The sequence below is a fragment of the Melanaphis sacchari genome, unplaced genomic scaffold (genome assembly GCF_002803265.2).
Source record: "Melanaphis sacchari strain LSU unplaced genomic scaffold, SCAv2.0 Contig91_pilon_pilon, whole genome shotgun sequence".
Taxonomy (NCBI): domain Eukaryota; kingdom Metazoa; phylum Arthropoda; class Insecta; order Hemiptera; family Aphididae; genus Melanaphis; species Melanaphis sacchari.
Genome location: NW_020271649.1, coordinates 1,190,777 through 1,218,465, shown reverse-complemented (window position 1 = coordinate 1,218,465; position 27,689 = coordinate 1,190,777). Strand labels below are relative to the sequence as shown.

The window sequence follows — 27,689 nt, the reverse complement described above, 5'->3', positions numbered from 1 at the left end:
TTGAATATTGTACAATTTACTATAGTAATATTTATTCTTTAAAGTTAAAAACGTTTGATGACAAATAATAGCAGTTCTCATTTGTAAGATCTATACAGTCTACGTCATAATCTGATGTTTATCTGTCACACAATGACTAGTTTAACATTATATTGCCACAAAAATAATAAAAAAAATATAATATAATTAACGATTTTTGTAACCAAAAATAGTGTTCAGATTTAAACTGAACATTATTCTTTAAAATTAATCGTAATAAATCTATTTTTTCTTAATTTTATCGATTAAATAATTAAAATAGTAATTTAAAATATTTACAAAAAAATAATAAGAAATTGCTAAATATGTTATTCTATTTACAAGGAATTTTATGAAGCTAATTGAAACATAATAATGTATTTATAAGCTATTATCTAGTCTTTAACAATTTCAAACTACTTTATAACTTAGAATAACTGAAAATAAAAAAATTATTTATTAAACATAAAAAAAATAATTGATCACAATGAATAAATAAGGCAGTAGATATTATGAAGGAATGATACAATTTATATGTGTTATTGTTTCTTTGAGCGCAATGGCAAAAGTAAATGTGTTTTAATTTTAATATATATATAATTGTATTCAACAAAAAAATCTTATTTTAATGATAAAGAGAGCAATCAACTAGATTAATACATTTGGAATCAATGTTCAAAAGTCAGATATGAATTTTAAATATAACATTAAACAAAAATAGGGTCACAACTCTTCAGTTGTAGTCAGTTCTCAATTTGAAAGGTCATTATTATAATGGATTAAGTTTTGTATAATTGATGAGTTTATGACGACTGAGATTCAGGTGGAGCTCTGTAATTAAAAAAAAAATAATATAAATATAAACATAATATGGTAAAATTGAATAGTAAAACTTATTTCTAAATTACTTTTTAAGTCTTAGAATAATAATATAAGTGAGGCACAAATGGCTCTCGTCTATTTATAAAATAAAATACGTTTTTAATATAACTAAGGTAATTTATAATTTAATAAATCATATTTTCGATATATTATTCTATTTTTAATAGAAAGAACCAAATTTTGAAGCAAAAGCTAGCAGTTTTGACACACATTTTTATACTTTAATATTGGAAAATATATTTAAGGGTGTTTTATTTAATGTAAGACAATCATAATACATCAAATATTATTATAAGTGTCTTACGTTTTATCAATCATTTCATTTTAAATGTCATACACTATTGACTGTGTTCAAAATAAAATAATAGATTTTATCGTGCTTTGATATTAATTAAACAAATCTAATCTATATGTTTAATTAACAAAATAGTAGATTGATATTATAAAACTTTAAATTTTAACTCTTACAATTATACTATAGTTAAATAGTTGAAAAAAATGTTTTTCTTAATTGTGCATTTACAAAAGTTTTCAATTAATTTGTATTCAAAGCTTAATCAAAATTTGGATGTGCAAAGAGTAATTATATTAATATGTTGCTAGACAAATGTTGGTAATGTCTAGGCAATATTAAAATACAAGTTGTGAACATTTTTTTTTTTATCATCTCTTTTTGTATATTTTATGTCAGTAGTCATACAAAATTAAATGATGAAAAGTAAAATAAATTACTTACCCTGGTGGTCCAGAAGGGCCAGGATAGTAATATGGCGGAGGGCGTTCATACTCAGATGAGATCGGATTTTGATAATGAGGTGGTCCACCATTTGGGAAGTCCCAGGTAGGCCTTAAAATAATATAATTACAAAAATAATTAATACAACTTGTTATTGGAAAAGTATTATTAAAAAATGATATAATATATACAAATATTAGGTTGTTACATAGAGTAGCCAAACAGCTTTATGTAATTAACATATTGTAACTACAAGATTAAAATTTAATATTAGGTTTGAATACTAATGATATTGAAACACTTAATACAAATTATTAAATATATTAAACTATTTAATATTAAATGATTACATTATCTTATTGCACAATATAGTTGATTTATATTTCACACGATCAATACAGTTTTTAAGTCATATTTAGATTTACTAACAAATTTGAAAAATTTGAGATTTCTTGTCAGTTTTTTTGACAATACTTTTATTATAATATAAAAAGTGTAGTAAATTGTGATATTATTAATACTTTAAATCAATAATCTCAAAAAAATCATATACAGAAGCAAAAAAAAAAAAAAACCTAGAATGAACTTTCAATAAGTATTTCTAATATTTTATTACAATTAATTTTAAATTTTAACTCAAAAACCAGCCTATAAATTACCTTTATCTTTTCTATTACAAATTCACTTATAGCTACAAAGCTATTACATCTTTTAAGTCAATTTTTTATTAAATAGTTTTACACTTATAATTATCTCCATAAACAGCCCTCATAATTTCTCTCCTTAAATATCATTTTCAACTATACAATTTCACATATTTTAATATTGTTATGAGTTATGACATGTATTATGTAGTATTTGTATTAATTTTTGATCTATCAATTATTACTAAAATCTAAAAAAAAAATCTTTTAAAAATAAAATATTGAAAAAACTAACTAGACAACATTATCTTAAGCTCTTAAATTTATTAATTTGTAATAGGTCAATTTTCTCTCCAAAAACATTAATTATATAACTGTATCAATTGCTTTAAGTTAAATTTTTTTGTTGTGTTTGTAAAATATACAACAAATAAAAACATAATATCTTTGTGTTCATAATACGTTAAAGAAAAGTTATTCCAAAAAAATTAGTAAAACATTTTATTATATAACATACTTTGGTGCTTCAGGTATGCCACCTGAAGGGCTTGTAGTAGGTACTACTATATTTGCTCGTCCAAGATGTGCACTATAATCAACTGAACCACCATGTCCAGGATGGCGACTTTCATTAACTGATGTATTAACAGCAATTTCTGGGTTGGACATATTCTCATAGCCAATAGGAATACTTGATGATCTATTTCCACATGGAGCAGTTGTCACTTTTTTACGAGGTTTATTCCGTACATTTTTTTTCTTGTTGTTTGAACTAAATATACAATTATACATTTTTAAAAGTGAAATACATTAAGCAAATTTAAAAAATATAGTATATTACCTTGCTAATGGAATATTCTCACGGTCTGTATATGCATCATACAAGTATTCTCTATAAAACCAAAATAAACATAAATTAAAATTAAAATAAGTTTAAAGAAACAACACCAATACTTACGCTTCAACTAATGGACCTGGATAGGGATCAGATTTTTGGTAGAGAGAAGCCAATTTCACACAAAGAATTATAATGGGCATGAAAAGTATTGAACAAATACCAACACTCATCCAAAAACCATTCTGAAATAATTTGAATAAATAAATAAATATTATCATCAATATGTTAATCTAGTTTTAACAATTGTATACAGTGAAACCTCCCAATAATTAAATTATTTATCAATGACAATATTCATTCAAAGAAGATTAATGACAGGTAAATAAACTACAATATTAAAATAAATCAAACAAGTATTTTAGATATTATTTATTAACAAATTTAAAAAAATAATCATTTATATATAATTAATATTAATATTTTCTATACCTACTTAATAAAATCATTATCAATAATAGATTGATGATTATTTAACTGATTTACCAATACTGGGTTATGGTTAATAACATATTTAAAAATCTGGTAATAATCATATTATATATTTATGTAAATTATTGTAATGTGCAAAAAAATAGATATGTTTTTTTACATTTACATTTTTAGAATATTTTTAAGTTTAATAGAAGAGTATACAAAAAAATCTGCTACCTAGTGACTAATAATGTCTTTTTAAAATATGAATAATCCTTTCATAGACATAAATTCTGCTGAGGAATTTAATATTATGACATTATTAAATAATATAATTTAAGTCCATGGATTTTATTTTAGTTGTCCATAAATAAAAATTTCAATTGTACATATTTCTTTAATAGTTTCATACTCACATAAGGATTAAGTATTTTTTGGCATCCAGCAACAATTGAGGCGTTGTAAGCTTGTGACATAGGCCAGCATTTACCAACATCTTCTCTAATTTGGTTTACAATTCTTTGTAAATACTGATCTATGTGTTTGTTAAATTCTTCTCCAAATTCTTTTGCCAGCTGGAAAACATTGGAATATATTACTACTAATATCAGTATTTATAATATTATATTTGAGGATGTTTTATTAGAATAAAAACACAATATTATGAAATTCAAGTTAAAGTTCATAAATATTAGTTAAATTAAAATATTTTAACATAATAGTAATCAAGTTAATATAGTCAATATTACTTACTTTGGTCACTATTGTTGGCCCTTCATTGTATAAATATTTTTGAGCTTGTTCAACCTCAATTAGAAGATGTTCAACAGCATGGCGCAATGAAGAATGATTAAAACGTAAATGTTCTTGAAGCTGATTAGCAGTGGATTCTAACCGTTGACTTATATCTAACATCAATGCTACTTGTTGTCCCTGATGTACCTTTAAGTACATAGCTTGATTTGTTAATGAAAATTTAACCTAAAACAAAATGTAATAATTATTTAAGTTAATATTTTATTAAATTAAACCATTCAAACAAAATATATTTATACTTCTGATTTTGACATTGGTAATTGAGATGCTGTTTGATTTAATGCATCAGCAAGTTGGATCAAATCAATTGATGTTATTTTTTCACCAAGCTAAAATCAGACAAATGTTAAATTTTAGAATTGAGAATTTAAAAAAAAGCTCTTATAAAAACTTACAACATGAGTATATGCTGGAAAATTAATACTGGATAAAGGTGATTTAGATAATTTTATCAACTGTTTCTCTGCCTCAGGAGTTAAGATTACTATTTCTCCTTCTAATTTTATTTTTGATACTAATTGATCAATATGTTCATCAATACCAAAAGAATTGGGATATTCTAAAACTTTGTTAAGATCAATAAGTCTCTCCATTTTTAAAACTTGGAATAAACTCATGTTACGATGGCAATCTCTGTAAATGAATAAAATTATTATTAAAATGTAAAATATTATTGTACACAAATATAGGTTAATTAATACTTATTAATGTTATTTACCGAATAATAGAACTAATATTAAAATCAGTATTGACTGGAGTTGGTTTTAAATAAGGTTGTTGTTGATTATCTAATTTATGAATAGCAGATACATCATACAAACGATTTACTATGTTCAAAACCCTTGAAGGTGTAGGGTTTTGCAATGGTTCACATACAATACGATCTGTAGTGACACCAGTAACAAAATAAAACAAAGCGATGATCATCAAGAATGCTGATGATAAAAACATTAACCATACAGCCCTATAACACAATATTAGGACAATCAATACATTTATTGTTACATTTAAATACAACTAAGGAGGTATTTTAAGGTGACATACATCATCAAATATGAAGCACCTGTTCCTTTATTGCAACAATCATCATCACGATATCCACCTTCTGGTCGACTACCACAAAATCCACAGAATAATCCAAGAGTTAGACAAATCAAAATTAAAAACAGTGTAATTGCTACACCCAAACAAACATAATACCTACATAAAAAAAAAAAAAAATTAAATATAGGTATTTGTAATATTTTAGGTATAAATTAATTACCGATAAGGTGAAAATTCTTTTAATAGGCCTTCTCCTTGTTCTGTCGGGGAATATGAGTTAGCAATAGTAGAATCTACACGATCTAAAATTCTATCCACTTTAACACAATTTTCTTTGATAGCATTTCCTACTTTTCGAATATTTAGTTTTATTTCTGGTATATTATCATTAACTGCATTCTGTATTATAGTTTTCACTTTTTCAAATTGTTGCTGACCCTTCATTACCTCTTCTTCAATATCAGCAGTGATAAAATCAGATATATTCTTCAAGGTAGCTGTTACATTTGGCAACTAAAAAGAAATATTTTAATGAAGTATTAGTAATTAATATTATAGTATATTATTATAGTACAAAAAAAATGTTATAATGTAAAAAACAAGTAATTTATTTTTTCTAAATCATACAATAACAGACATATTAAAAATACCAAGAACTTTATAACCTACCTTTGGGAGATCATTGTCTAATATCTATCCACGGTAAGCAAACAAAATTTTTGATTTGAAAATTTAGTGGTTAAAAATTACAATAACAATAATTTTTACACATTGAAATATTTGGTTACCTGACTAAAATTTGCTTCTAAAGAAAGATCTTGGATATTGAATCGATTTAAAATATCACGACAAGTACGTTCAAATCGACAAGACTCCAATTTCTTCATTATTATTGATCGGCATTCCTTTAAAGCTAAAAAAAAAAAAATAATTAAATAATCATTCATAATAGGCCTTTTTTCAATTGATAATAATTAAAATAGTAAAGAATCATACCAGCATCTAATTGCAGAGCTGTTTCTTGTAATTGACGAGTCAATGAATCTACGTTAGAAAGATCTTGTTTGATGAGCCCCAGTCCATTTACAACAGCAGTTAAATTAGACAAAACTGATGCTTTAGAAACTTCGCCAAGTTTTTTTTTAACAATTTCACCACTAGCTGTAATATATGTTTATTATTTTCATAGTCAAAATTTAATAAATGTTTAATAATATAAAAAAAAACCATTTTTTTTTTTTTTTACCTTCTAATATATTTGATAATGTTTCTTCCAACTCATCAAAGTTTACAACTAATAGATTATCAACTTCCTAAAATTTTAGATTATTTATAATATATTACATAATATGTATAATACATAAATAGTTACTACATATTAGTTAAACTAATTTTTAATAAGAATAAAAATATATTTCTTACTTTTTTTGTATTATTTATAAACAGTCTGGTATCATTTAAAGATTTCTTAACATTTAATGGTAACTCTTTAACACCGTCTTCCAAATATTCATTACTCACAAATGTACAAACAACGCCAAATCTAAAACAAAATTAGTTTATTAATGACTAGTAAAAATTTTTTACAACATAATTTAAATTATAAAAGTAATCCTATAATTATTTAGAAAGTATATGATATCATTGATATTATAAAAAATATAAACTATGATAATTTATTGAATTTGATTCATGGTAATTAAAATTGAAAAAAAAATTGAAAAAAAAAAAAATTAAAGTGGATTGGATTTCAAGTATACACAAGTAGGTCACTGTAATGGATGTATGTATTAAAATGTAAATTCATTGATAAATCATTATACATGATGAAAAACTATTAAGAATAGGACGGTTAGCCTATATAATAATAATTTTTAATTAGAAGAATAAATTCCAATTATAAATATTCTGTAAAGTATACTGATTGTAGAGTAATGCAAATGTACATGTTATTTTTTAATGATACAAAATAAAATATAGGTAATATAATATAATATTAAGTAACATATTTCTAAGAATATTAAATTGTATATTTATATTTATTTTCCTACTAGTAATAAGGTAGGTTGAAAATTTTTTTTACCTAAAACAAATCATATTTTTTATCTGTATACATTTTATTGATCAGACTTTTAGGTTTCTTTAAAAACAATAAACAAGGAATCTTGAATTACATTTTCAAGCCTTAGCTATTAAAATTTAAAATTTTATTAACATTTTAACCAGTGACAAATTGTAACTTTAAATGTTCATACAAAAAATATGATAAATTTTTTTAAACTATCATAAAAACAACTTATTTCATATTTGAGATATTGTATTAAACATTTAAGCTTTTTGGTTAGGCATAATTTTTCATTGTAAACATTATATATATATTATATATAAAAAAAAAAATTAATAGATTCTATAATGTCAAGTGTCTATATTCTATTAATAACTTAAAGTTTGTTTAATTATTTTAAAAATTTCATTGTGTATAAAAAAAGATAATTTAAATAATAGTGATATATTTTAAACACGGTATATTATACTGTGGTTTTAAAGTATTAAGAGTAACAGTTTTTGAATTAAAACAAAATAAATTAAGACTATGCATTTTTGATGTTTTTTTTTTTTTTTTTTTTATGAAGAACCCTGTGTTTTTGTATAAATCAAAAAAAAGCTAAAAAAGTAGACAATTCCAAACATCTAATAAATAGCTCGACAAAAAAATCAAAATATTTTGAAAGCTGTATCATTTCTAGTAAATATTTATAAATTAACATTTGGTAAAAATTCAAGTTATTTATATTTAACCAATTTTGATTTTGCTAAAAACTTGTTTATTATAAAATTCCTATGAATTTTATCATTCGACCATAAAGTAACAACTGGATCTATTTATTACCAGAAATCATCCTTGAAGTTGAAAATGAAAACATCATTAAAACATACATAGTTATAAAATCAATTAAAATTATCGTTTCGCTCAAAATCTAAAAGAAGATGTTAATGTTTGTTTATAGACTCTGATTAAATACTAATAATAACATTAAGATATATAATACTTCTCATCACCAACCCAGGATGATTTATAATAAATACATAGTATAAGTTATAGGTATTAAGTATGCAGAACTCACGATATTAGTATAGTAAGTCCAGCTAGTATTATGCCATAAAACTGTCTCTTGCAAGAATCGTATTTGGCGTCAAAAGGTTGAGACCGAGAGCCACAACCTCCAGTACAACGACAACAGCATAACGTCAGTCCAATAAGTGGCATTAAAACAGCAAACACTAATCCAGCAACTAACACGGTAGCACTTGCCCAATAATGACTTACCAATATCGGCCATTCATGAGACAAATAATCTATTTGAATTGTATTATCACCTTCCACATCAATGAATCCTGAAAATAAACAACGTAATATTACTAAAATTATATATACCTATATATTTGATATGTTTAACAAAACGTAAGTTTTAAATATCGACAACCGAAATATTAAACACTGAAAAAGATAATTGTTAAAACAGTAAAACTGTTTGATACTGGCTCTAATAAGTAGGTAATAACATTTTGTTGTTCATGTCTTAATGTGCGTATTTTCGCATTTAATCGTCTATACTAAGATATTTTAAAAATCCACAAAATGTGACTTGTAGATTCCTCGTTTCAAGGAAATACATTTTACAAATGTAATTATTGAATTAAAAAATTATTTTTTTTTTTATAGTAAAGAATTTGATTTAAAAAATATTATGACTGCCCCAGGTTCGACGACACAGACTAATAACTTGGGACAGACACAAAAACTAATAGTATGAACGATATATGGTATACAAATGGTATAATACTTTATGTTGACAAAGTCTTATACAACTAATTGAAATACCGATTTTTAAAATTCTGTAAAATTATCCAACTATATTTGTTGTTCTGTAATTTTTTATTAGAATTAATTAAATAACATTGATAGCATTGCGCATCTGGTAATACACATTCCATACTGTTAAAAAGTTATCCAAAATACCTAGTTCAATGAACTCGAGAGACATATTTATATTATAGGCCATCAAATAATTTAATTGTCATTAAAATAATTTGACATAGCAACTCAAATGTAACAACTAAGAATAGATCGATTTGTAATCGTTAAAACAACAAAGCCGTATACGACGAGTATAACATATGTGCATTTGTTTATTTTAATAAACCTTGAAACATGGAAATGTCAGTACCTACTGTTCAATACTATTTGATTGATTTAAATAAGTCCTGTACAAATGTTTATTTTAAGAAGTAGAATTTAGACAAAAAGTTTTGATAAATTGATAAGTATTCCAATATTCTGTAATGCAATTTTGTTGGTATAATCGTTGATTAAAAATATAGTACTTATGGTATTATATTATTCCTTTATAGTATTTTTAAACAATGGTAAAGTTAATATTAAATAATAAATGTATCAATGTTTTCCAAAGTAAGCGATAGAACTAATTTTTTCAATCTGAATTTGCTTTCAGCAATCGCATTATCTTAATGTTGTACAACTTATAGCACTTAGTTATATTATATTTTTAGAATAATTATTATTACAAATTACTATCAACGCATTATCATATCGAAATTAGGTTTCGAATAGAAATCACGCGCATTCATGTCATCAGGATTATATAAATTGTATTTATGGTTTTTGTACTAAAATTATACATATTATAAATTAATTAATTTGTCATTGCACACTTAAAATCTGTATACTTTTTTGGAAAAATGTTTAGGAACCACTATAACAAAAATAAGGTCACAGACTCAAGTATCAGGATGGCAGTGTGTGGTTTTTAAACGTTGAAAGGGGTGTTGAGTAAAAAGTTTGGGAAACACATATGTAGATCATGATATTCATAAAGTACAAAATTATACAAGATAATTCACAATGCATGTTCACCCACATTTTTCATTTAATGATAAATTATTTTAATATATGTCAACATTTCTAGAATAATTATTCGCTTAATAATTAACAGTAGTTAAGGGTGGTTGTCATTTGAAAAATTTAAGCTAGTATCTTCAAGAAATGGTCCTTATGTTGTACAAAAAAATCTTGAAAAAATGTCTTTAAGCGTAAAAGAACATTCCAAAAATCAGATTTTAAATGATTGCATTATTGAGAAAAAAAGAGGATGAGCATATTTGAAAAATCATTCTGTAAATGGTATATATATAATTTTTGAATAGACTAGCACCTACTACTATAAAGGTGTAATACAAATACGATTAATGCGCAAATTTCATACAACAGAGCAAAATATAAAATGATGTAACCTTGTAACGAACGAACACAATTCATTAATTTATTTTACTCTCGTTTTGTCACACCGCATACACACAACACACACGACAGACTTACGAAAAATCCAGGATGGCAGGATGTATGCTCCGACGCATAAACCTATCGATTTTCAATATAGGTATTTGATTGCTATAGGTGTTATTTTTTTGTTGTTATTTATTTCATTAATTATTTATAATTCATTCACGACTACACTAAATAACGTCATTGAACAATAATTATTTACGCCATCAACTATTGCTAAGTACAAAAATAACAAAATGTTAGACATGAATTAAAATTATACTAATTAACACGGATCTATTATTATTATTATATAGTTAGTAATAATTGTAATAGTATCTTTCGAACCTACCTATAATTATAGATCATGTTATCCTATTGGCTAATTAGTTACAATATTCGTACATAAACTTTAACATAGCACAGAAACTAATTCGAAATTTGATTTGGATATAAACTAATATCTACCTGCCTATAATAATTTACAGTTAAAATATGTAGGAATAGTTCATTTGAACAAAAACATTAGTACCACTATACTTCTTCTTAAATTTATTTTAAAATATTGCCTTATACTATCTAACTAAGTGTACTCCGACAAGTCCGACCCTCAAAGAGTTTATTAATTATTTATCTAACGATTTGCATATCAAATGAGAATTTTCATTACTATCTGTACAAGAGACGAATTGCATAGTATGGGCATCACAATATTCAACATTGTATATATTAAATTATAAGGTATTTAAATTAATGGCCTAACTGAGATTTGTTTTCTAATGAGATTATATCGAGTACGAACAATATTATCAGGTTAATTATATCGTTTTTTATAGTTAAAATTTTCAAACATTCAAAAAGAATACATCTACTATGTGAGAATATTTTTGATACTACACTTGTATATATATTGTAAACCTAGAGCATAAAATATATTAATCAGTTGGACGCACCTGATCAATAACTTGTATTTAGAAAGTAAATTTGTAATTTCGATAGACTTGACCTATTATGAAATGTTTAGTAAAAGTAACATCTAATAAATTTTATCGATATTTTTAATTTTAAAATGAGTTTAAAGTTCGTTATATATCATTTATTTATTTATAAACGAACTTGAAGCCTAATAAAACAATACAATTTATAGTAATAAATAAATTTGAACAATATAACATAAATCAATAGAGTAAGTAAACAATAAAATGAATCAATAATAAACAAATGGTAATAAAAAAAAAATTGTAGTAATATTATTGTGAATATATATTTTTAAGAATCACCGACAAAATATCGCCAGTAAAATATCGTGACCAAAATATCGCAACTGAAATATAGCGAAATCAATACATCGCATGGAATAAATATCGCCAATATGAAATATGGCGTTAATTTAATTAGAAATAAATAATATTTACATAAATATATTATAGCAGAATTGATAAAAACATGTATAATTTAATAAAATTGATATAAGTATTGAAAAAAAAATTGAAAAAAATATATAATAAAATATGTATATTAATTAATGGAAGTATATATTATATGAATATATATTATACCTTGAAGATGATCTTCAAACTCTCGATCATGATAATCTACAACTACTTTTTTTACTTGTTCAGCCTAACTGATTGTTTTGTTCTTTTTAATTATTGATGTATTTGGATTTAACAGATGCAATAATAACTTACGGCGGTATTATTACTTTACAATATACTAGTTTCGCGACATTTTGTGGGGGTACCTTTTTTCAAACACACCTAATTCAGTTTAAAATTAAAATATAAGAACTAAAAAAACACAGATAATATTGTTATCTATAAATTTGACAGTAGGGAAATTCACTTTATTGTTAAAACTAACGGAGCTAAACGTGAACTGCTAAATGACAATTTGCAATGTTATACAAGATTATATGTTAGAAACAACAATAATTAATGTTGCTATGGCATGCTTATATTTTTTTATAATTCGTTATCAATTATATAAGCTAATCATAAATCATAATTTATAACCAGTAGATTGATAAACTTAACATTTTTCAGAGACATGTCTTATATTCCATTTATTATCCATCCCAAAATTTATTTACTGTTTTTTATATTTTTAAATAGAAGTAGAGTATAGATGTATAGCAATAAATACTAAAACATTTTGGTTAATATCAAATTATTACTTATTAATCATTTCTTATAATCAACCCATCAACCAACCCATATAAAAGAATCATAGTGGCTACTATTTTGATTTTACCCTCTACGCCACACAAACAATTGTGGTCATTGCAAAAAAATAATAATAACATACACGATTAATCTATATTCAAATATAATTTAACTGTACAATATATAACTGTAAAATCGCCATTTTACAGAGATACTACAACATTGTATTGTATGTTTTAAAAATTGATAATTTGAATTAAAAATAACATGTCGGAATATGTGGGAGTAATTGAAACACTTAAAACCCTCCAATCATCCCCTGAATACATTACTGACGTTGATTGTCCCACGCGTATCACATTATACTAAGATCGGATCGATTAAGCATTTTGTTCTTGTATAGGGCGCATCACTACCGCAAACGGATCATTTGTGAAAGTTGATACAAAACGTATATAGATACGCAGAAAATCGATTTGCTTGGGAAACGCTGTGCATTTGTTATTACGATTAATCATCTGAATCAATATACATAGTTTTTCATCACACGTCTATATCATATTATCATACATTACATATATGTATATTCATGCTCTCTATCTTCATGTATTATGATGATATTATATCATAGACATATGAGTTAAACGAACTGTCCAACCTGACTTCCTATGCTGTACAATAATACCTGTGATTCGGTGTCGATGCGTTTGTGAGAAATTGTGCACAAAAAAAAAAAAAAACAACAACGACATACAATTAACTGAATTATCCATTCGAAAATTACGTTATTTTTTCATGCAAATAACAGTCACGGATAAATTTGCAACGCACGTATAAACGGCATAATGAAAAAAAAAATTATTACCACCGCTCTAGCAAGTGAGAAAACTATTCTGCCCATAAAGGTACTTGAACTCGACCATACGCCAAAAAGGTTGTAATAAATAAGTACATAATTATTAAACAGTGGAAACAACGATTGCACTGCGTAAAAAAAACAAAAATATCACCCAGAAAATATAATTTCTATGACGTGTCGACAATGAATAATCCTCTTACCTATGCGTATTAAGTACGTACCTACATCACAATAGCATCAGTTTAGATTTAGTTTATGAAGATAGTTTTTTTTTTTTTTTAATAAGTAATAACATTGAAAACTGGTAAATTATTAATACCCATGATAAACATAATTTACTTACAAACAACGTTATACAATGTAAAAACGTCTTTGTTTGTTAAATAATACTATAAAATATTTAATTTCCATAAAATCGATAAAGGTTTAATTATTATTATATCTATTTCAATGAAAAATTAATAATTGTTATTTGAGTTATGTAACATTTGTGCTTTTTGTGAAAAGAATTTAAATGACAGTATTTATATTACTAATTAAAAAAAAAAAAAAAATAAACAAATATGATGTTTACAAATTTCGGTTTTTTTTAAAAAAAATTAAAGTAAGGGATAACTTGCAAGGTGTAGTGAAAACACATAATTTTTGTTAATTTAAATAATCATTCATAAATTATTTTTAATTCTTTATTCATAATATAAATTGCTTACAATAACTTTTTTTTAAAGATTCATCAGATTCTATAAACATTTTAAAAACTGAACAAAACATATTAAATACTTATGAATATATTCAAGAATTTTAATTAATAAGAATTTCTACATAAATGTAAACTGTTAAGTTATATTATTATATTATTTATACCTTAAGATTATGGTAAAGAAATTTAGTTATTCTTAGGCAAGTAGTAAATTATATATATATATATATATATAAATATGTTGCTATATTTAATGTCCTCATTTAAATAGCACCTAATAACAACATCTTGAAATAGTACAAAAATATCTTACTATAACAAATATCAGTAATACGAGTATAAATATAAAACTAAAATAAAAATAAAACAATAAGTATTGAGAATACGAAAACGAAGTGATAGTAGTTTATGGCATTGACAATGACTATACTTTAATTATAATTGTTTTCTCTATTGTTGTAAAACAAAATATTATAATTCATTTCAATTTTTATAAATTATACTGGATTTATAAACAATTTTTTTTTTTTTTTGATTATGCAATAGTGATTAACCCCAACTAACTTTCATTTTAACGATACACAAATAAGAATAAATTTAGGCGTCTAAAAAATATTATTTTAAGTCGCATCATGATTTGAAATATAATTTTCAAACTTTAGTCATACCATTAATATGAAAATATTGGAATGAGTCATGGTATATTTTATTTCATTAAAATACGAATAACAGGTTTGAATTCGATTCGAGTAAGCCAAATTTCAGATGATATTGTTTACTTTAAGTAAGAAAATAATATTTCAATATACCCATAATTATATAGAAATAACTTTTAGTTTGAAATTTTAACAATTATTAAATAAAGTGCTACATAATATTGTTTGTTATCAACAAAATTAAAAATCAAAACATACAATGTTTTATGTAAAACTATTTGAATAATATGATGTGCCATGTGCGTGTATAAAAAAAAAAAAAAAAAAATAATATCATTAAATTAAAGATGATGGTACAACATTAAGTAATATACTCTACATATTATTAGATAGAATTATAAATATTAGATCAAAATGTTTACATTGACGAAAATGAGTCCATAATTTTTATCAAGAATTTTTTCCGCCAAAACACTGAATAATCATACAGATGCTTTTAAAGTAATGACAATCATCTGAATTATCATACTGTATAATATTGTCATATTAATCATTGGATATGATAGGTGTAACCTTACGAAAATTTCGACTGAAAATGGATAATAATAATCATAACAGTAGGCGTGATCTAAATGTGACAAATTTATTAACCGACGAATTGGTCAGTAAAAAGGTTGTGTTTACAGCACTAAAACATGTATACATGATGTTAAAATAAAGTGTATAACATTTTAAATACCTACTTTTATCTATAATATTGATATCTTTGATATTAGCTGATAAAAATATGTATTTAATTCTAGGTATTAACTGTAAAAATAAATGACAAAGACATGTATATATATATACATACACACACAAATTATAAGCAATATATTTTGCATTATGCACGTAGGCTTGGGAAATATCTGTAATCTGTACACAAATAGATTTTAAATTAAATTATAAAAACTTAAATCAAAACCTAAACTTTTTTTAATACTTTTCAAATAAAATTTTTTTTGTTTTGTTAGTTTAAAATGTTTGATAATTATTATATAACATTATATCCAAGTAAAATGGTTAAGTATTGTAGTAGTAAACTTTTCAAAATGTAGTTTTTAGAAAATAATAACTGGAATAGATAGAAATTATTTATTGTTTTTGAAAAATTATAGGATAAACAACTGTGTACATTATAATTATGATTGCGATTAAAGATAAAATGATATTAACAAAATTAAATATTTAAGAAACAATTGCAACCATAATAGTAGTACTGTTTGGCACAATATGTAAATATAATAAAAACAAAGATTGCATTAATACTATGTACATGATTGTCAGTACGATACAATGGAATGGAGTTCGTTATACCCGATGAGTCATTTGCAGATAACTCCAACGACCCGTTACAAGTGCACGCCAGTCTCCTCTATTCTATAACACTATGTAGTATTTAGTATAATATGTACAGTCACCACTAATAGCTAGATAGATTATTTTACCAAGTTTAAAATTCACAAATACTCACATACACAAATTGAACATAACAAAATATTTAAAAAAAAAAAAAAAATCATGCTTATCATTCATCTTTAAAGCTCACATTTCAAAGGTTAACCTATTAAACGAGCAAAATTCATCCACATCAACATGGTAATGAACTAATGACACCATGTTAAGTAAAACAGTAGCATATTAATGTAGTTTTATCTATACCAACATCACGAGGTATATTTTATTAGGATTTTCTCAATGTAATTTTTATAAATAATACAAATAAATCATTGATGTGTAGAGACAAGAAATTATGATTTGATTTTATAACTTAATAATTTCACTACACCAATAAGTAGGTCAAGATGATAGGATCAAATTTTCATAAATATTAACTTATAAACGATACATCATTAACAATTTTATTTTTACTTATTTAATATATACTACTTATATTACACTGTAAACATAAAAAAAATATCTATCTAAGATTTATTCAATCGCATGTCGTGGTGAATAAACGTTTCCGAATTAAAAAGAGATGTATTAAACTAAATGATCATCATGACGCTTTTTAATATATTTAGATACGATTTTATAGCAATAGATACCCCTATTATCTACACACGAAGAGGATGAATATAAGAAATAATATCCGAATAATTGTAATATGAATTTTGGACAAAAATGAAAAATAAATAGAAAATAGTTCGTTGCATATACATGTTTTTATTCTCAGTAGTGTTAGGTATATACGTGGAAAAATCTAGCGATTATATAACTATGTAGTTGGCATAGCGAATAGTAACGACTGCTGCAGCTGGTACCATACGTGATTTTCTTTTGTTAAACGAGTTCAATTGATATAAACGAGACAAAAAATAACATGTCAAGTGTATAATATTATTATAGTTGTCTGCTGTTATAAATTGATCGTGCCGGGCAAATCCGGTTTTCTAAACATACGTGCTACCGATACAGGACAAATAAACTACATGTGCTATGTGAAATAAGATAATCACGTAAAAAGCTATCAAAGCTATAACAGTATATATGAACAGAAAACAAAAGTCAGAGGCTTGGACTTAATGTGTAATAATTTAATTAATCGTTTATGGGAATCTGGAAATATGTATTATAAGAAGAAAATTAATCATTTTTTATCTATTTATACATAAATAAGGTACACGTATAATTAATAGACTATAATTGATTTGATATTGACATGCAAGTTAAAAATTAAATAATTTTGAACATTTATTATTTACGTAAGTACTTGTATGAAAATATTGTTAAAAATATACGAAAGTAATAATCGAAAAATTACAATTACAATTTATCAGCAAGTCTAGTTAAATGTGTCGTGCACTCGTGCTAATTCTAGTAAAAGTAAAAAAATGAACCAAACCCTAGTCTTGACATAGAAAATTTACCATAGTCTTGTGTAAATCTGTGACAAAGCAATATTTTTACTGCTGGCCTGTTGCTTATCATTAACAGATTGGAACAAACGTATAATCATTAGTCATCATCATTCACATTGTCTATATAAACTCGGCGCGTGAAAAGACAAGAGTTTTAGGAAACAATAATGAGAATTTCACTTATATTATTTAGGTCTATAACTAAAATTATTTCATTTACAATAATAACTACGTGCTTAAATTTTAAATATTAATTTTTTTAACTGAAATAGAATCATAAATACACAATTAAATGTATTAATGAATTCAAATATATAACGTCTATTAATATAACCTAAATTATTTAGATATTATAAAATAATACTTGTTTAAGATATCACCCGCAAATTATGTATAGATAATTTTACTATTAGAGTGAATTAACTTATTATTAAGCTTAAAGTTAAGAACATCATCTGTGTTTGTATGTTGGATTTTATACGATATTTAAATTTTTCTGTGATAGGTATATGTGCATTTTTAAATTATAATATTTTACATATCTAATCATAAGTTACAACTCATTTTAAAATATAAATATCGTAAAATATTAAAGTATAAACATAGAAATGTTGTTACTTGTACTATTACCAAGTGTATACTCAGATAGTCTTAATTCCTAACCCAATATATATGTTATTAAAAAGTTCTATTTTATTGGATATCCAACTTTTAATAAAAATGATGACATTTTGACTGATATTCGATTTAAAAAACTGATGAAAATTTAATAAATACGCGGTGATCCTAAGAGCCTAGAAATGGTATGTCATACTATAGTAAACAATATTTCCGTCAACGTATTGAAATTCTCATTGTTGAATGTTGAGTAGATATATCTACATAATATATTTATGTTTATCTACCTGTTGTTTTTTGTATAAATTAAATATAAATAAACAATTTTAATTAGTTAAATTAGATTAAATTTCGCAGTGATTAACTTAAAACGATAGACTAGTAATTTATTAAAATAAGTTAAAGGACCTAGACAGTAGACTCTAGATCTAAACTAAGAAATAAAAATAGTATATAAAAGTAGTAAAAAAAAAAATCATTTTATTAGTTGAATAAATAATTTGTTTTTATTATAACTTTTTTAACCATTTTTTTTTTTAAATTTATTGTTATTAATTTAATTAATTTTTGCATTATATTTATGTATTAAAACGAAACTTACAAGGTAATTATCAAAAACCTAATAAAGAAAAACAATTGAGTATTATAATTATTATCACAATTGACATAATTCATAAGTATAATTGCATATCATACATTTACTGCACACATGTCATATTAAATTAAATTTAACTATACATTCTAAATTGGTTATAATTACGTATGTTGAAGGGGACAATGCATGATTTCGTATTAGCTTATGGTTTGTAAAATGTTACGTTTTTCTATTACCAAAAGTTGTTCCATTTTTTAACTCCAGATACAACAATTTAAAACATAAGGCAGCTGAGTTATGAAAAATATTTGTTAGAAAGTCATAACTACACAAATCGATCAATCTGTAGTCTAAAATGTAGGTGGGGTATAAAAGTTTTTATACTGTATAGAAGTAAATAAGAAAATAAATTATTTTTCGGCGCAGTTTCAAAATTATAAAGTGAAGCTTACTACAGATTTTATTCTGTTTATTTGCAGTAGTGGAAATTACATGGAAAATATCCATTAGTTACTCGAATGAAAATATCAAAAAATGATTTATGCATGTGCAAATTAAGCAAGTCATGTCCATTAATAGTATGGTTTTTTTTTAAATAACTTTATCAATTTACTGAAAATAAGAATGAAAGTGAATAATAAATAATGAGGAAATTAAATCAGAAATGTACATATATAAATATGAACGATATTAATACTTGATACATGGGTATATAAGTGATAAATAGAAGTGAATAAACGGTCTTAACTTTTACAAGGTTTTCTTAAAACACAGGCATATATTTAACCAAAAACACGTGTGATTGAGATCTTAGTGTATGGACGTCATATAATATTTCCGAGGTCGAGCATCGGCCGGAGTCGCTAGCTCTCGGATGGGTGACTGTCGGAGTTTTTAATGACGAATCCATGGCACACACACATACACAATTACACCCATGTGTTTCAACTCCACTAACCAAACCTTACACAAAATACCTACTGTTCCTATGCACAGCTAATGGCCTTAGTTGCCGGGCTTAAATAAGATCAATAAAAAATTAGAAAAAAAAAAACGAAAAATGAATAAAAATTTAGGACATCTGAAAGAGACAATTATTTAATTTTCTGAAGTAATTTCCCAAAGTGTTCATTAAAAATACAGATAACCTACTGTAATTTATTAAATTTTTGTTATTATTGTTTTAAATGTCAATAACAAACACGGATTTAAACTCTAACGAATTAGCTAGTTACAAACGGAATCGTTTTTTGAACTCGTGATTTGCATCATTGCTTTCAAATTTTTTACGATGATAATAATATATCACGAATGGATACTGCGGCGAAGTAAGCGAAGCGGGACTAGTGCCCAATACCCGTTCACCATATCCTGTCCGGCGTTTTCTTTTACAATTCTATATAAAAGATACACGTATACCATAAACAATTTTAGGTATAAACTATTTTAATACATAGTAATATAAAATTAAATTTAAAACGATTCAACGATAAAACTAAAATTTACGAATGGTCGTTCAAATATTAAAACCATAAAGGCAACATCCGATGTCGATTCGAAGGTTCATTTTCTTTTTATTTCAAACAATACCGAAATATTAAACATTAATTGATAATTCTTTAACCTCTATTGTCTTCAGAAGAACAACAAAATGGTCATACAATATTTTTACAAGAACTTTTTGAACAAATATCAAACTGCAAAGGTCGGCGTTCATGGTGTGTTGTGGATAATTTTTCTCACAGTGTTACCAACAAGCATATATTGTAAACACGCTAAGTCACTTCCGTATGAAACTGACGAAGTACTGTCATCATACATAATATTTTACTCCAACGTGGCAACGTCTTGAAAATTTCATTTCCATTGAATCATTATCATCAATAATTATTCTGATATGATTTATCCGCAGTCTGATAAAAGTTATATTCATTAAAGTTGATTTATAATTGTTTTATTTAAATATGTTTATCTATTGACTATTACGCAATTTATATGTAAAATTCTTATCAATATACATACTAAATCGCAACATTCGCAACGTATTTTCAACCCTGCCTTTATCGATTTATTATTATTTAGTATTTAATGAAAGTCTAAAGTTTAAAAAAAAAACTTTCAATTTATAGGAATAAAGAAATTAAGGTATTATAGTATTGTTAATTAACCAAATAATTTAAGAAACATATAAATAATATTGCACAATTCGACCTATTCAACCCATTAATTAGAACAGATATCAGCTGTATCCGTATAATCAGTAGAAAAATGTACCTATATAATAAAGATACAAAAATTTGTGGAGTGCAGTCAACATTTAAGCTTTGAACAAAACATCACCTAATTCATTTCATACAACCAAAATGACAAATGAACAATTAATTGGAGTAATTGATGTGGAATCCGAAATAGTCAAATTCTCCGTACTCAATCACAGTGGAAATATTTTGTTGAATTCATACAGGCCTATCAAACTCATAAAACCATACCCTGGTTGGGTTGAAGTAGATGCTGAGAATATTTGGAATGCAGTATGTACAACTATTGATGAGGTAATAGTTAAACTAGAATTAAAAAAATTATCTAAAGATAATATTAAGATAATTGGGATTATAAATGAAAGAGATACTATATTAGCATGGGATTCAGAATCAAGTAAACCACTCTGTAATGCAATTCATTACACTGATACTCGTACAGACACTATCATTCAGGATTGTAAATTAATTTGTCCGAAAGCACTTCATGACATTGAAGATGCAACTGGTTCAAAAGTAACGTCAATGTTCAGCGGAATCAAATTAAAATGGATAATTAATAATAAATACATTATGAAACAACTTATTTCTACGAAAAATATTAAATTTGGAACATTAGACACTTGGATAGTTTGGAAGTTAACTAAAGGTAATTTATATGTTACGGACATTACCAATGCTTCTAGGACATTATTAATGAATTTAAAAACTTTGGAGTGGTCTCCAAATGCTTGTCAATTTTTTGATGTTCCAATTTCATTATTGCCAACAATTAAAAGTTCTTCTGAATATTATGGAACTATAGAAGAAACATCTTTAAAAGGTATATCAATTGGATCAATATTTGCTGATCACCAAGCTGCATTGTATGGATTAAATTTCGAAAAACCTGGTGAAATAATGAGTAATTATGGTAATAGTTGTGCAGTTTCTTGCATAATAGGAACAGAATTTAAAAGATCTAACAACGGATTAATCACAACAGTGGCATACAAAATTGATAAGGAACCAGCAGTTTATGCTTTTGAAGGTTGGACATCAGTTGGCGGAAAAGCAATAGAATGGCTGAAAAATAATATTAAAATTGTAAACAGCGATGAAGAAATAGAATTATTAAACATAGATGCAAGTGATGTATATTTTGTCCCTGCTTTTAATGGATTAGCAGCACCACATTGGAAACCAAATGCCAAGGGTATAATATGTGGTATGACTCATTTTACTAACAAAAAACATATACTTCGAGCTGCATTAGAAGCATTTTGTTTTCATACTAAAGATGTATGTATTGCATTTAAAAAGGATACAAATATAGTTCCATCTCAATTATTTATTGATGGTCTTTATTCTATTTACAATAATGTATTAAGTTATCAAGCTGATATTTTGGGAATAGATGTAATAAGCTCACAAATGACTGACGACATGGCTATATATGGCTCAGCTAAAGCAGCGGCAAAAGTTATAAATATTGAAATTGGAAGTCATGAGTGGTCACTTAAAATCACAAAACCAATGACAACAGAAGAAGAACAAAGAAATCGGTATTCAAAATGGTTAAAAGCAATAAAACGTAGTACTGCGATAACAAAACCACAACCAAATCAAACAGTTAATAATCATAATAATTTTAGTACACATTTTTTATCTACAGCATACTTAATAGCTATGATGGGCATGATGGCTTTTTCTGATAAGAACTAATATGTTAATTTAAAAAAAAAAATATGCGTTGTTGATGTAAAAACAAATAGTTACCTAAACCTAAATTATTGTATTACTACTATTATAATTTTTTGAATACTTTTAGTAAATTAATTTTTGATAATATGTACTTATTTAATTTATAAAATGCATGGTAGGTATATTTATTAAATAAATTAGTGTAGATAGAAATATATCTCAAATGTAGGTGGTAGTACACAAATTATATTGTTATAAATTTAAATTACTATCTATGAATTATTATCTAAATTTTAAGGCTTATAATATAAAGTTAATGCAATATTGTAAAAAATAGTAATAATACAAATATACTTACTTAATTTGTTTATATTATGTGTAATTTAGACAAAATAAAAAATTGTGAAATGTAAATAATATTTTTCTCCATAGAACACAAATACTACAATTACATATTTAATTATTTGAATAATCTTTGTTTAATTTCAATATCTATTTCTTGGTTATAAGTTAAATACATTAATAACTGTAGTTCATAATAAATTACTGGACAGTGGACACTGAGTAATAAAATTAATATTGATATACCATTACATTACTAGGCAATATTAAACTAGTAACATAACAGTTATACCATAACTGCTTGATTATTTAAAAAAAAAGGTAAATAACTTATACATCAACTATTGTTAAATATTGTATAAACCAAAAAAATACATTCATCGTAGCATTATACTAATAATAACTAACAAATAATTCACTATGAACAGTTTTTAAAAACAAGTAAATTAATAATTTTTTCTTAATTAATAATCAAAATTAGTTGGAACACTAATAATATGAGGCAGATAGGTAGTGAAGCAGTTTTATATAATTTCACACAATAAGAAATTTGTACTTTTGTTAAAAATATTGGTAAGTATATTGATGAGAAAAAAAGTTTAGACATGATCAATTTAAATATATATTTAGGAAGTGCCTATATTATTTGAATATAGGTTACAGTGCATAGAATTTTTAAGTATAAAAATTATAAGTAACTGCTAAATTTTATATAAAACCAACTACCTTTAACTAATACAAAATGAAATAATTTATTAATCATATACCAACATGTCTAAAAAGCAAGTAAAATCTAATCTAATTATTTTTAATTTATTTTATTTGAAGAACCTTAATTTTAAACCTAATAATCATGAGAGTAATATTATAGTAAAAAATAAAATATATAAATAATCTAATAAATTAACATTAAACCTATCTCTAACCTACTTTTACTATGATTCATCAAAATGTATCAAAATTAAGGTACATATTGAAATAATTTTTTTTTATAACTTTAAATTAATGACATACCTGTCTACTAGGTATTTTAATACAAAGTATAAGTAATAATAACAAAACATATTTTAATTTGTAGATGTTATTAAAAAAAAAGAAGAAATTCCAAGGTCTGGTTCAAACAACTAAAGTAACTTCTCAACCATAAAATGAATATTATGTAAACTGATAGTGTATCATATTTCAATTAATTATATTCTGAGGAGTAAATAAAAATGGAAAATATTAATATTTCCTAGGTACTTAATAACAATAGGTATATTAGAGCTATTATATATAGGTATAATTAATATTATTTTCAATCATATGAATTTGGAAACTTATTTGAAAACATATTTCTGTATAGATTTAAAACATATTTAGATAACTTATCTTCCAGTAAATTTTAATGATTTTAATGAAATATGTTTTTTTTTTTTGTATATTTACATGGGCTTCTTAAATACAAAAAAAAAAGTCAATAATTGCTAACAAAATACCTACTTAAATAAATTCTAATAAATTATACTTAATGTAACTAATGAAATATTAGAGTGTCATTTTGTTAAATAATATGATGAGTACCTATATTATACTTTTTATTTTTTTAGAATAACCTTTTAACAGTTCTAACAACTACTTATATACAAAAATATATTATTTAGGTAATGACTTTTAGCTATATAAATACTAGCATACTAATCCAAACAAAGTAATACAATAAATTTATTATTATTATTATAATTATTACTCTGTCTACATTTATAACATAAAGTATAAAAAGTGCAAAAATGTTATTGCATTGGTAATATTGTAGGTTTTTACTTTTCATTAACCATTGGACTGTTATTCTTGGCAGACTTTATCTTACACTCCCCCTCCACTAATAAAAATTCAAGATTGAATTACAGATAAGTGTACTACTACAGTTAGTATAGATTGATCGACTACGTGCATATATATATGAATAATATAAATATAACTTAACTTTAAAAAAAATGTTTTAATGTGTTTAAATTAATTCGGTCATTCGAAAATATAGACAAACAGTTGAACCGGGTTCACATAATCACAGAGTCTTGTGTCGTGTTTTATTTTATTTAATTCAACATAAACAGATACATAGACAAACAACACAATGTTGGTATCGAGTTACCCATCCGCAAGTAAAATGGATTATTTAACTTTACACCACACAACAGCACAGTGCGGTGAACCCGGCTTGTTATTAAAGCGGTGTGAATGACGACTAAATAAACCGTACCTTCGGGGAAAGCCTGGTCGTTCAGAATGTACTGGATAAACTTGTTGGTGATGAAGTACAAATGTCCCATGCCGGCCGCTTGGAACTTGGTGGAACTGACGTACGCGGTGGACACGTTCGGGCTGCTGAACTGCACCTGTTCGTACGGCATAACATTGTGCAAATGTTCGGTGACACCTTCCATGAGCCTGAGCTGCGGCTTTGGCTTGGCAAAGTTTTTAAGCCAGTTGCCCTCGGACCGCGCGGCGAACTGCAACAGCAGGGCCACGCACACCACCCACGGGCTGCCGACGGACATCGCGGCCGACGAACACGACAGAAGCACGCGCTACGGTAAAATACTCGCGGGTATCCCCCCGTCGGTCGTTACACTCGCGGACACATGTCGGACCGACGTCGAGTTCGAGCTGTCTGACTGCCTCTACGTCTCACGGCGAGTAGACGGACCGTGGAGGTAGGAGGAGATCACGGCCGTTAATCGTACGCCGCAGTCGATGTGCGTGCGTTTGTGCGTGCTTCGACGTTTTAAATTATTATATTTTTGAATATTATTAATAGGTATTAGCAAAATATTGATACAAACTCCGGGGTGATCAGCTGCTGAGGGCTCCGGCCTGCAGGGTAGGCAGGGGATAGCGAACAGGTAAACAAAGGAATTATATTACACGCACTCTAGCGGACACTGTGCGGTGACCGACGACGGATTTAAATTATTTTTGTATTCGTTCACCCACAACAACAACAACAACAACGACAACGACACCGCCTAGTATTTGATTTGGATTTAAAACAACGAGAGAAGACGATAGTCGTGCTTGAAAATAACGTTTTGCCGGTTTTCAGGCACGATAGTTCCGCTATCGCAATGGCGCGCGCGGTGGCCGTCGTCGCGATGACGTTCTGAGCGGCGTACGCTGGCACAGACGCACAGTGGCACGTTGTACGGGACACTACCGCGGCGAATCGGGTTCGTTGTGCGTACCGCGTACTGCTTACACTGTACGACGACAGAAGCGTCAAGCGATCGAACCACGGACCACGGTCGACGGGCCGACGACAATAAGGTCTAACGCACTCGCACAGCCACGTCCCCCGGTTACCCGTACACGGTACGCGCCGCTGCGGAACAGGTTGTCGGCGGTCGTTTGGTAGGGATGAGCAGGACCCCCCCGGATCGATACGCACGACCGGAGCGCCGCGTAGCGGTCAACCGCCGCCGTCGAACGGGTACACGACCCGCGACGCAGTCTCACCGACGACCGAATTTCCCCCTCGGCCGACTGCACACACACGGTCTTGGCCGTGCGAAATGGGCCAAGGTTATATTATTATTACTGTCGTCGTCGTCGGCGCACAGGAGCACGGCAGCTGGAGGATGGTGTTTTTCAACCGTAGCCCACTCGCACAACCCGCCGACACTTTCACGGGTCTCGCGAATCGGGAACGCGAGGCGCACGCATGTCGACCGGACTTAAAATATATAATATTTTACTAATCTATGTTTTTCAGTTGTCGACGTCGTCGTACTTGTCGGATGCAATCGATGATGCGCGCGCGTATATTATACGTAGGAGGTACCTACTCTACCCGTGTTCAAACGTATGTGTCCCCCGTCCGATCGGGGCCAATCCGAAAAATTTAGAAATGTCCGTTCGCGAGGCGCATAGCTGCGAGTACATGATATTTAAACTACGCGTATATAGTGTATAGGTATTATTTTACCATATTATAACCTAAATCCCAATCACCCATGTCCTATTCGACTATTTCGATTGTCACAGCAGTAGGCCATCGACCGATAGTACATTAATATAGACATATAGTATATACAATGTACGAGTTTCACTCAAGTACATCGCTTTAAATCTATACGAC

The 27,689-nt window shown here is 26.6% G+C and overlaps 2 protein-coding genes across 4 annotated transcripts; one reads left to right on the top strand and one right to left on the bottom strand.

Annotated features, from left to right (window-relative positions):
• LOC112602918 (prominin-like protein) lies at positions 1-26,962 on the bottom strand. 3 transcript variants are annotated; one of them, XM_025351286.1, is made up of 19 exons: positions 25,815-26,956; positions 8,575-8,845; positions 6,872-6,992; positions 6,696-6,762; positions 6,446-6,610; positions 6,238-6,362; positions 6,119-6,142; positions 5,670-5,962; positions 5,450-5,605; positions 5,124-5,369; positions 4,801-5,038; positions 4,645-4,734; positions 4,343-4,570; positions 4,006-4,164; positions 3,239-3,360; positions 3,122-3,172; positions 2,798-3,052; positions 1,637-1,747; positions 1-849 (listed from the first exon to the last, which is right to left on the bottom strand). In XM_025351286.1, exons 1-19 carry the CDS (start codon positions 26,110-26,112, stop codon positions 822-824), a joined length of 3,048 nt encoding a protein of 1,015 aa, XP_025207071.1. In that variant the 5' UTR covers positions 26,113-26,956; the 3' UTR covers positions 1-821. The 3 variants fall into 3 exon arrangements, with proteins under 3 accessions (XP_025207071.1, XP_025207073.1, XP_025207072.1); XM_025351288.1 differs by lacking the exon at positions 1,637-1,747 and having other exon boundaries at positions 25,815-26,962; XM_025351287.1 differs by lacking the exon at positions 6,119-6,142 and having other exon boundaries at positions 25,815-26,952.
• LOC112602920 (glycerol kinase-like) lies at positions 21,315-23,325 on the top strand. The gene has a single exon (XM_025351289.1). The coding sequence runs from the start codon at positions 21,653-21,655 to the stop codon at positions 23,249-23,251; it is 1,599 nt and encodes a 532-aa protein (XP_025207074.1). The 5' UTR covers positions 21,315-21,652; the 3' UTR covers positions 23,252-23,325.
• Positions 26,963-27,689: the final 727 nt, after the last annotated feature.